We start from the raw sequence: 11757 nt of genomic DNA on the forward strand, positions 1-11757 counted from the left end.
AGTAGCGCGTGCCGGTAGATGACCCGAGGGATGACTTGAACATCAAGTAGATGAGGCAGATCTGCTCGGTGGAGAGAAAGAAGCAGGTCACGCCGGGGACGAAGAGGTTGCTCAAGTGGCCGGGGATGAAGAGGTAGCAGATCTGCTCCGTGACGAAGACGAAGCACGGATCCAGTGTTCGTTGCTAACGTACCCGCGCCCACCACCGCAGGCGACCACAGACACCTCCGAATCAGGCACCCTACCACCAACCGCGCCGTCACCTCCAAGTCGTCGGGATGAGAGGAGAGGAGTGGAGGAGTCGAGTGCGAAAGGAAGACATGAGAGAGTAGTGGAGGAGTCAGTGGAGAGGGCACGATTGAGGGGAAGGAGGCGACGCGACCGGGTGGCCACCACTTTATACCGGCGGGAGGTAACCCTAGCCAGCCCAATTTATAACGCCAAAGGCTGGCGGGCCTTTTTGCACCGCGACGACCTGACCTGGGAGGCCAACCAGGCTACCAATCACAGCTGGTGGCACCAGCTGGGCCTGGCCCAACCTCCATCCGGGCTGCCAAACGCACCCATATGAGCCTGCACCTGAACTGACACTGCACCATCCAATCCACCCTGCGCTTTCATCTTACAGCCAGCCACTGCTAAGTGCAGCAGCGCAAGCTGATCCATCGGCCATCGCTAGCTGCAGCCTGCAGGTGTTGTTGTGACGACTGACGACAGCCGTAGCCCCTAATAGGGAGAAGGCAATCACCTTGCTCAAGAATGGCGTGAAACACTCTTTGAATGTAACAGCCTATTTGGTCGCTTCCCTGGCTTGCCTTCCATTTGTTTCCTTTTTTGATAATTGCTTGCCTTCCATTTGTTGTTTTACACAAAGAAAACTTTGGACTCCTTTGACTTGTGATCAAAATTAATCGAAAGTTCACGTGAGGCATGACTCCTGTTGACTAAAAAAATGTATATACTCGTAGAACGTGGCAAAAGGTTTAATGCCTCTCCCTCCCTCTCCTTTTACTCACTGTCACCGTTATGGCTTACTTGAGCTGTCATTTAGCGTAGTGTCAAATTTTGAGTAATGAATAAATGGATAATGTCATACCATAAGTGGAATTTCTGTCACTCCAGTTGTACTAGTACTCACCTGAATTGAGGGTAGAGTAACTTTGTGCAAGTACAATTTTTGTGTTGCATCTTGACTGTCCAAATTTGTGATTATATTGTTCTTTATGTACAATAACTTATTCTCTACCTCCTCTCTATAAAAAAAAGCTTATATTATTATAATTAACCATAATATCTAATAAAAAATATTCATGGTACCACTAAATATAGATAAGCTCGAGTAATACTCACGCACTTAGCTCAGCTGTTAAGATTTCTAACAGTGGAATATGCATATCCGAGTTTGAGTCAGTGCTTGCATTTTCTATATTTATTAGGTGCTCATCGTGTTATTCTCAATGACTTTCGTCGATTCCGGTGATGTGTATACCGTGTTTTAAAAAACTGAAGGTAGTGCTAGCCATAAAAACCAACATTTAACGATACCAAATTTTACATTCCGCGGCCTGGCCCGTCCTTTTTGTTGACGATTCTTTACTGCGAGTTGTGGTATCCGGGCGGTCCCCGAATAAAAGGTTGCCCAACACTGCCCCCCTCCTCGGCTCCATTTCGGTTCCCCTCCCCGCTCTCCGGCCCTCCCCCCACCATTCGGTCTTCGCCGGGCCATTTGCCGGCGACGAGCACCCATCAGGTATGCCCTCCCCTTCTCTTCCCTTCCTGCTGTGCAAAACGGAGTTCCGCAAACCCTAATATAAGCTATTTGTATTCGGATCTGACCCAGTTACAATATACTCCGTATTACCTAAATAAGTAGCTTCGATTTTGTTTGCAAAAATTATCGGGCGTAGATATGCACACCCATGTCCTGTGCTGGTCCGTCCGGGATTTCGTGTAGTCCTGGTTCCAAATTGGAATTGTTCTACGATTCTGATCCCGTCTCAATTCGGTTTGGTTCTTCCGAGTGATTTGGATAACCTCTGTTCTTTAGTGAGGTGATGCGGATTTTTGTTGCCTTTTAGAGAATCCGAACCCTCCCATCGGTTTTGTCTGCTTGTTGTCTTGATGCAGTTTTTTTGGTTCTTGGTTCTGCGAGGTTTTAGACTTCTAAATGCACCTTCTGTTTCAGGGAATGACGCATAACCATGAACAGCAGCAAGCACACCAATCCGGTGCGCCCCATGGCATGATGGGGCCAGGCGGCAGTAACTTCCCTCAGTCCTCCAGCCCAATGCCCCCGGTCCAGAGTCAGATGAACTTGCCGCCATCCAGCGGACCACAAGGCATGGTTGGAGGTCAGGTGCACAACCAGGTTGCGATGCAGCAACAATACCTGAAGCTTGCGATGCTGCAGCAGCAGCAGCAGCAGAAGGTGGCCCACGGGATGCTCCTCCAGCAGCAGGCCAAGTTGAATATGCTGGGGTCATCGTCAAGAGACCAAGATATGGTTAACAACCCTGCCAAGATGCAGGAGCTTATGGCCCTTCAGGCACAGATGTTTAAGCGACAAGCTGAACATCTTCAGCAGGCGGAGAAGCAGAAAGAGCAGGGACAACCAAGTAGTGATGAGCAAAGAAGCCGTGATATGAGGCCAACTATGCCTCCTCTGGGAGTCCCTGGACAGCAGTTGCCATCAGCGGGTATGATGAGGCCCATGCAACCAATGCAAGGCCAGGTGGGCATTAGCAGCGCCGGTGGTGGCCCATTAACGCCATTGCAGTTTCAAGCCGTGCAAGCCTGGGCAAAGGAGAACAATTTCGACCTGTCCAATCCTGCAAACATGAGTGCAGTTTCTCAACTCCTGCCAATCTGGCAGTCAAGCAGGATGGCAGCCATGCAGAAGCAGAATGAGGCTAGTATGGCTGCACAGCAGCAAGCAACGCCCTCGCAAATGAACAGTGATACCCCAGGGTGTGGTAATGTTCCCAATCAGGGTGCCCCATCGAAGCCCGGTCAGCCCCTTCCCCCAAGCTCAGTTTCTGGTGGAGAAGAGGCTAAGGTAGTGAATTTGAGCAACTTGCAGTTGCAACAACAGTTATCTGCCCATAACAGGGATGGCTCAAATGAAAGGGCTGTGAGGTCACCTGTGACAGCTGGCGATGGTGCACAGATGATGATGCATACCCCGCAAAGCTCTGGACATGTGAATAAGGTTCCTGAGCAATCCACTCCAAAAAATGCCCTTGCAAATTCAGAAGCGATGCAGGTGCAGCATGTGAGACAGATGCAGCAACTTAACCAAGCTGCTGCCCCCACAGCATCCCCTGGTGAAACTGGAGGATCACAAGCCCCAATTCCAAGTGCTCGGCTGCAACCAGGGCAAACAGGTTTCACAAAAAATCAACTTCATGTACTCAAAGCTCAGATATTAGCTTTTCGGCGTTTAAAGGTAAAAGAAATATGAAAGTTAAAGTCTATTTTATTTGTGTTTTTGAGATCCAACCTGTAATTTTAAGATGCGATTCAGCTGATCAATCTAATGTTGTGGCGGTTTTCTTTTTTCTTCCTTTGATTGCATCCCTTGGTATCAGCGTGGTGATCGTACTCTCCCGCCAGAAGTTCTTGAATTAATTGTGTCTGGGCGGTCTCCTCCTGATTCACAAGGGCAGCAGATTTCTGGACCTCAGGCAATACATAACTGTGAAAGGCCTGGTGTAAGCAATGCTGATGAACATGGAAGGCACATTGAGAGTGGTGATAAAGTTCCTGAAAAACCTGCATTGTTGAAGGGACCATGTTTATCAAAGGTGGAGGCTTCAGCTTCAGAAGATAAAGCTAGTCCTGCCAGTGTTCCTGGTCCCATGCAAGTGATGAAAGCTTCACCGAAAGAGTCTCTTAAAATTGGACCAGTTTCAGTACCAGAGCATAGTAACACTACTATGATTAAATCTGAGCACGAAATAGAACAGTGTGTCCAGAGAACACCTAGAAGCGATTACAGTTCTGAGAGGGGTAAATCTTTACCGGCAGAAAGTGGTTCAGCAGACGCTGAGCAGGCAAAAAGGGCTGGCTCCACAAGCAGTGCCCCACCTCCAAGAGACGTTCCTAGAAAATACCATGGTCCGCTATTTGATTCCCCGTCCTTCACTAGGAGGCATGATTCCTTAGGATCTGCAAACTACAACAGTAATCTCTCACTAGGTTATGATGTTAAAGATTTATTAGCTCAAGAAGGGTTGATCATTCTTGATAAGAAACGTGAGGATAACTTGAAAAAGATAAGCAGTTTGCTTGCAATCAATCTAGAGAGGAAAAGAATCCGTCCTGATCTTGTCTTGAGGCTACAGATTGAAGAGAAGAAACTCAAACTCCTAGAACATCAGGCTCGGCTAAGGGATGAAGTTGAGCATGAGCAACAAGAAATAATGGCAATGCCAGATAGGATATACAGAAAGTTTGTCAGACAATGTGAACGTCAACGAGTTGAGCTTGCAAGACATGTTCAGCAGATGCAGAAAGCCTCGAGAGAGAAGCAGCTGAAATCAATTTTCCAGTGGCGCAAGAAGCTTCTGGAGGCACATTGGGCCATTCGCGATGCTCGAATAACTCGTAATAGAGGGGTGGCCAAGTACCATGAAAGGATGTTGCGAGAATTCTCGAAAAGGAAAGATGATGATAGGAACAAAAGAATGGAGGCATTGAAAAACAATGACGTGGAAAGATACCGTCAAATACTTTTGGAACAACAAACTAGTGTTCCTGGTGATGCAGCTCAAAGATATAATGTTCTATCTTCTTTCCTGACCCAGACTGAAGAGTACCTTTATAAGCTTGGAGGAAAAATAACTGCTACCAAGAGTCAGCAACAAATAGAAGAAGCAGCAAATGCTGCTGCAGCAGCTGCACGGGCACAGGTATTTGACTCTCTTCACTTTGGGCTAGTGAAACTAGCTTGTCCGCCATTCCCTCCCCTTTTGGTTCCTTATCCTTGGATTGCGAAGCTTTCTGTAGTGAGTAGCTCAAACGTTTGTGGTTAAACATTGTTGCTGCATGTAACCAGGTTAGTTATTGCTAGTCGTATACATGAACATGCTTCTTGTTTAACAGGGCCTATCTGAGGAAGAAGTGAAGGCTGCTGCACAATGTGCTGGTCAGGAGGTTATGATAAGGAACACGTTCTCTGAGATGAATGCACCAAGGGATAATACATCTGTTAACAAGTAAGAAATCAACTAAATTGAAAATGTAGTTGTATCAGAAAAATTTTCCAAGTTGCTATTTCTGTACCATTTTTGGTTCCATTTTTGGACCCAGAGTAAATTTCTGTTGCATTTTTGGAGCCTGCATTTTTTCCCATTTGACATTTGTGGTAGGGTTTGTCAGATAAACAGGGTCTTCAAAACATACTTCTCACTCTTGATAATGTGTTTTACTTCTTGTGTACTTTTAGGTACTATACTTTGGCTCATGCTGTGAGTGAGAGAGTTACAAAGCAGCCATCGCTGTTGCGAGCAGGAACTTTAAGGGAGTACCAGTTGGTAGGATGTCTACTTTTACCTGAAGTAATTCATTTTCACTGTACTTATGTCCTGTCTCAGGAAATCTTGCGATTCATTTTGTTGGTTATCTAGGTGGGCCTGCAGTGGATGCTTTCTTTGTACAATAATAAGTTGAATGGTATTTTGGCTGATGAGATGGGTCTTGGCAAGACTGTGCAGGTGTGTGGCATCCCTTTCTTATTCTGTTTTGCTTGCTGCCTGTTATACCATGATAGTTTTTTTAATCATCAATGCTCCCTCTTTTCATTAAATACAATACTGCTAGAAACTTATTTGTATGGCTGCACTATTTGTTATAACAGGTTATGGCATTGATCGCATACCTGATGGAGTTTAAAGGGAATTATGGCCCACATCTCATAATAGTGCCAAATGCTGTCTTGGTCAATTGGAAGGTGTGTCTTTAATGTCATTTCATGCTTTGAGGAGTTATTTTTTTGTTTCCATTTTTTGATAAAGTATTTGTTATAGAAACTTACATTTTGCTGCGATGCCTGTTCTTGGTTCAGAGTGAACTGCTAAATTGGCTGCCATCTGCATCTTGCATCTTTTATGTTGGTGCAAAGGACCAAAGGCAGAAGCTGTTCTCTCAAGTAAGCAGCCTTTTCTTTCGATAGCTTTTCATACGTTAGGCATGTACTTACATTACAAATTTTAATTCAACAATTAAAGTTCTGATACATTGATTATTGTGAATAAAACATAATCAACCCTGATTACTTGGCCCTAGACTGTTTGCTTTTTTTTTCTTGAACACTGCACTGTTTATTTTTTTCCACGAACACTGTAGTGTTTGAATTTGAGGGACCATCTGTACCATCACCTTCATTTGTCTTTTATTGTATTTGTTATTATGTCAACTGTATCTGTCCTAAATAAAAGATAAAACCACATCAGCAAACATGCTTTAAATTGTTTGGAGTAAATTCAATTGTCCTGTACACAATGCTATTTTAGTTTTCTAGATCAGTCTCCATCGTTCCCTAAACAGGTGCATGATTTGTGCAGTATAGGGGTAACATTTTCTTATTTTAATGGCCGCTCTTATCAGTTGACTCCTTGTTATTTCTTGACTGAAAGTAATGCTTTCCGCTTCTGTTATTTGCATGAATAAGCTGTCTGGTACCAAATACCTGTGGATTTTCTTGTATTTAGCTCTTGTAGAAATTTAGCCTCTAACTTTTGACTCGTCTCACAGGAGGTTTTGGCCATGAAATTTAATGTTCTTGTTACGACATATGAATTTGTTATGTTTGATCGTTCCAAGCTTTCAAAGATTGATTGGAAGTACATTATAATTGATGAGGCACAGCGGATGAAGGATAGAGACTCAGTCTTGGCACGTGATCTTGATCGCTATCGTTGCCAACGACGCCTCCTTCTCACTGGTACTCCTCTACAGGTAAATCAAATAAATGTGTATTGCTATTGTTGCCACTAAAGCTTTGCCATCATGGTAGCTTCTTCCGTTTAGATAGGAGCCCCTTGTCTTTTTTGCCAGCATAGCTATTTTAGCATGTCATAAATGCACCCTTTTTGTTGTATACTGTTTTTTTCATATTTAATACCTTTGGAAATTGATTACAGAATGATCTCAAGGAGCTTTGGTCCCTCTTGAATCTGTTGCTTCCAGAAGTATTTGATAGTAGTAAGGCATTCCAAGATTGGTTCTCTAAGCCGTTTCAGAGGGATGGTCCGACACACAGTGAAGAAGACGATTGGCTTGAGACAGAGAAGAAAGTAATAATCATTCACAGATTGCATCAGATTTTGGAACCTTTCATGCTACGTAGACGTGTGGAAGATGTTGAAGGCTCACTTCCACGAAAGGTGCTATCCTTTTTTCGGCTGTTACTCATTGGTCAATTTGTTCGGTAAGTTTGAAAAATTATTAATCAGGCATGTTGTTGCAGGATTCCATTGTCTTGAGGTGCAGAATGTCTGCGGTTCAAGGAGCTATATATGATTGGATCAAATCTACCGGTACTATTAGAGTTGATCCTGAAGATGAGAAAATGCGTGCACAAAGGAATCCCATGTACCAGTTCAAGACATACAAGAATCTCAACAACAAGTGCATGGAGCTAAGAAAAGTTTGTAACCATCCTCTTCTGTCATATCCATTCTTGAATCATGGGAAAGATTTTATGATCAGATCTTGCGGGAAGTTATGGAATCTTGATAGAATTTTAATTAAGCTTCATAAGGCAGGCCATCGTGTTCTCCTTTTTAGCACAATGACGAAACTTCTTGACATCATGGAAGACTATTTGCAATGGAGACGACTTGTTTACAGGCGCATTGATGGAACAACAAGCTTGGAAGATCGAGAGTCCGCGATCGTTGACTTCAACAGGCCTGGTTCTGATTGTTTTATATTCTTGCTTAGTATTCGTGCTGCCGGTAGGGGGCTGAATCTTCAGAGCGCAGACACGGTTGTAATATATGACCCTGATCCAAATCCACAAAATGAAGAGCAAGCAGTTGCTAGGGCCCATCGTATAGGGCAGACTAGGGAGGTAAAGGTTATTTACATGGAGGCTGTTGTCGATAACATATCAAGTTATCAGAAAGAGGATGAGTTGAGAAATGGTGGGAGTGGAGATTTGGAGGATGATCTTGCTGGGAAAGACAGGTACATGGGATCAATTGAAAGTCTCATCCGCAACAATATCCAACAATACAAAATTGATATGGCGGATGAGGTCATTAATGCTGGTCGTTTTGATCAAAGAACAACCCATGAGGAAAGGCGGATGACTTTGGAGACACTCCTGCATGATGATGAGAGATACCAAGAAACTGTCCATGATGTGCCTTCATTACAGGAAGTGAACCGAATGATTGCTAGGACTGAACGTGAAGTTGAACTTTTTGACCAGATGGATGAAGACTTTGATTGGACGGGGGATATGATGAAACATCATCAGGTTCCAAAGTGGCTCCGTGCAAGCTCCACTGAAGTAGATGCTGTTGTGGCAAGTCTATCCAAAAAGCCGTTGAGGAATATGTCGTCTGGTGGCATTGCTTTAGACACTAATGATACACCTGAGAAGAGAAGGGGGCGGCCAAAGGGTACTGGCAAGTACTCCATCTACAGGGAGATTGACGACGAAGATCTTGAAGAATCTGATGAAGGTTCTGAGGAGAGGAATACCACACCCCTGCCTGAAGATGGGGAAATAGAGGAATTCGAAGATGAAGAGGACAATGATTATTCGGTACCTGATAACAAGGATGAATCAGAGGAAGAAGAGCCAATCAATGATGATGGGTACAATTTTACCAATGGATTAAGAAGCAGAAAAGCTATTAGGATGGAAGAAGCTGGTTCCACAGGCTCTTCTTCTGGAAGCAGGAGATTACCACCACCTGCACCTTCCTCTTCGTCAAAAAAATTGCGGTCTCTATCTGCATTAGATGCCCGGCCTGGTTCTTTGTCAAGGAGAACTGTATGTATTGACATGTTGTTGTCATTTGTCTCTTTTGTTTTTCTCTTGAAATGTTAATTAACGAGATCATGATGCTTTTTAACTGGTTATTTACAGCTGGATGACCTGGAGGAAGGTGAGATTGCAATGTCAGGGGACTCGCATATGGACCTCCAGCAGTCAGGGAGCTGGAATCATGAACGTGATGACGGTGAGGATGAGCATGTGTTGCAACCAAAAATAAAACGCAAACGGAGTATTCGTATTCGTCCAAGACTGAATGCAGAAAAGCAGGAAGATAGATCTGGTGGAGAAGCGGTCTTCCCTCAGCGTGGTACTCATCATGCATTTCAAGGCAGTGATGATTATAATTCACAATTTAAGTCTGACCTAGATTCACATGCTTTTGCTGATCCAGCTGCCAGGCAGCAAGACGCTGTTCATCCTATGGTCAAACAGAAGCGCAACATGCCATCTAGGAAGGTTTCGCCTGCTCCTAGAACAGGGAAATCGACTTACTTGTGTGGATCCGGGGAAGGATCTGTTGAACGCTCCAAGGAAAATTGGAGCAGTAAGGCCATGGACTCTTCTACCCCAGAGTTCCGTGGCACAAAGATGTCTGACAGTATGCAAAGAAAGGTAGGTACACAAACTTTAGCCCTTTGTGCCATACTGTATTTCGGGTGATTTGTTCTACTGACTGTTCTTCAAAAGGTTGTTGAACGTGATTCTCTGTAGAATTAAAATGCTTTATCATCGAACTTAAGCTTAATGTGCTCATATTTTTTACATCATCTGGGTTGCATGCAGTGGAAGTTTCTTTTTTGGGTGAGCTGTATACGCATGGAATTGGAATTAAGATTTAGCATTATTTTGTGGCTCGTCCTGTTCCTTTGGCATACCATATGTTTATCAATATTGTTTTAACTGGGATTCTTTTATTCCTTTGGCTTGTCATATGGCTTGTTATGTTTTACCCTTTTGTTATATATACTATCTCATATGGCTGAGCTGAAGCTGTTCTCGACCTGAATACCTACAGTGCAAGAATGTGATAAGCAAGCTTTGGAGGAGGATTGACAAAGAGGGTCATCAAATCATACCTAATATATCTTCTTGGTGGCGGAGGAATGAAAATTCCTCATTCAGAGGTCCATCTTGCAGCACCCTTGACCTACAGAAAATTGAACAGCGAGTTGATGGATTCGAGTATAGCTCTGTAACTGAGTTCATAGGGGACATGCAGCAGATGTTGAAGAGTGTGGTTCAGCATTTCAGCTATAGGCATGAGGTACTCTACTGTTTGGCATCAAACTTATCTTGTTATATCTATTGTAGTGATCTGGTGTGGTGGCCTAGTAGAATATTAATTTGCTCCAATTAAATGCAGGTACAGATAGAAGCTGAGACCCTCCATAACTTATTTTTCAACATAATGAATATTGCGTTCCCAGACTCGGACTTCAGCGAAGCTAAGAATGCAATGTCATTTTCAAATCCTGGAAGAGCTGCAAGTGGCACTGCTGGGCCATCAACAAAGCATGCTGCTTTAGGCCATAAGCGCCGTGCTAGCACCAGTGAAGCGGAGCAGCATGGCTCAGGACATATCAGGCATAATCAGTCTAGCGAGGTTCCTAGTCGGCCTCACAGTTCCAGATCAGAGATAGACTCAAGGCATTCTGGATCCGGCAGCCGAGATCAGCTCCCAGATGGTGCTGGGTTGTTGCACCCGAGCGATATGTTCATTGTTAAGAAGAAAAGGCAAGAACGGGCAAGGAGCAGCATTGGGTCTCCGTCTAGCTCAGGACGAGCTGGACGGCTCTCGCCAACCAACCCTGTGCGGCTGGGCTCAGTGCCCTCACCCAGAGGTGCCAGGACGCCATTCCAAAGGGATGCACATCCATCTCAGCACTCGGTGCATTCCACTGGGTGGATTGTGCATTCGGATCATGGGGGAAGTTCCTCAGCACCTGGCATTGGAGACATCCAATGGGCCAAGCCATCCAAGCGACAAAGGACTGACGCTGGCAAGAGGCGGCCGAGCCATTTGTGAGAAATTTTTGCATCACGGTGGCATCCTTGATTGGTATATCTGTGAAGGGTGGACTCCATTGGTGGGGGCTTATTCATGTCATTTTGACACCCTGTTGAGTTCATATATGACCACCGTGCTGGACTTTTGTTGTCGTGGGCATGAAGAAATGAGGATAGAGTTATTTTTCTTGTATGTTAGGTTCATTTCATCGTTCTGTAAAGGGGAACTCTTATGGAGTTATGGTGGCGTGAGGCAAACTAGAAGATACATTCACATGGGCATTAAAGATAGAGGCTCAGCTGGCTGAGATAATAAATTACTCCATGTATACGTTCCAAATTGTAGGTCGTTTTAGCTTTTCTAGTTTTGTAGGTATTATTATGCATCTTAGATATAGTGTATGTCTAGATGCATAATAATATTTATGAATTTAAAAAATTCAAAACGATCTACAATTTGGAACATAAATATTATTATAAATTTAAAAAATCCAAAACGACCTACAATTTGGAAAGGGAGGAGCGGTTATATTTCCATGTATTTTTTTATGGCTCTAATATCTGAGTGAATTATGCGAATTCTGTATCATCGCCCTAGTGACGAGTGACGAGACAACAAGCTTTCTTGCCCTCTGTTAACTCTTGACTATTTGTGTACGGAATGCTTGTCAGCATCGTGAAAATACCAAGTCGTGGTCACTTGCAAGCGGACGCAGACCTGCCTGCGACTGGGAGCC

The 11757-nt window shown here is 44.1% G+C and overlaps 1 protein-coding gene across 2 annotated transcripts; it reads left to right on the top strand.

Annotated features, from left to right (window-relative positions):
* Positions 1-1619: 1619 nt before the first annotated feature.
* Positions 1620-11360, top strand: LOC101753871 (ATP-dependent helicase BRM). Of its 2 annotated transcripts, XM_004956941.3 has the most exons (15): positions 1620-1750; positions 2186-3445; positions 3588-4910; positions 5104-5216; positions 5447-5534; positions 5628-5714; positions 5858-5950; positions 6065-6148; positions 6754-6957; positions 7143-7385; positions 7469-9007; positions 9104-9320; positions 9405-9625; positions 10029-10277; positions 10377-11360. In XM_004956941.3, the coding sequence occupies exons 2-15, from the start codon at positions 2189-2191 to the stop codon at positions 11037-11039; spliced, it is 6381 nt and encodes a 2126-aa protein (XP_004956998.1). In that variant the 5' UTR covers positions 1620-1750; positions 2186-2188; the 3' UTR covers positions 11040-11360. The 2 variants fall into 2 exon arrangements, with proteins under 2 accessions (XP_004956998.1, XP_004956997.1); XM_004956940.3 differs by having other exon boundaries at positions 9104-9625.
* The last annotated feature ends 397 nt before the right edge of the window (positions 11361-11757 follow it).

This window comes from Setaria italica, chromosome II, assembly GCF_000263155.2.
Source record: "Setaria italica strain Yugu1 chromosome II, Setaria_italica_v2.0, whole genome shotgun sequence".
In the NCBI taxonomy this organism is placed as follows: domain Eukaryota; kingdom Viridiplantae; phylum Streptophyta; class Magnoliopsida; order Poales; family Poaceae; genus Setaria; species Setaria italica.

Bases quoted from the DNA above. Each gene is read 5' to 3' on its own strand.
- LOC101753871 (XM_004956940.3), top strand. From the start codon at position 2,189: ATGACGCATAACCATGAACAGCAGCAAGCACACCAATCCGGTGCGCCC. The intron at 7,386-7,468 runs GTGCTATCCTTT...ATGTTGTTGCAG, and splicing joins AAGGCTCACTTCCACGAAAG to GATTCCATTGTCTTGAGGTG. The intron at 10,278-10,376 runs GTACTCTACTGT...AATTAAATGCAG, and splicing joins ATTTCAGCTATAGGCATGAG to GTACAGATAGAAGCTGAGAC.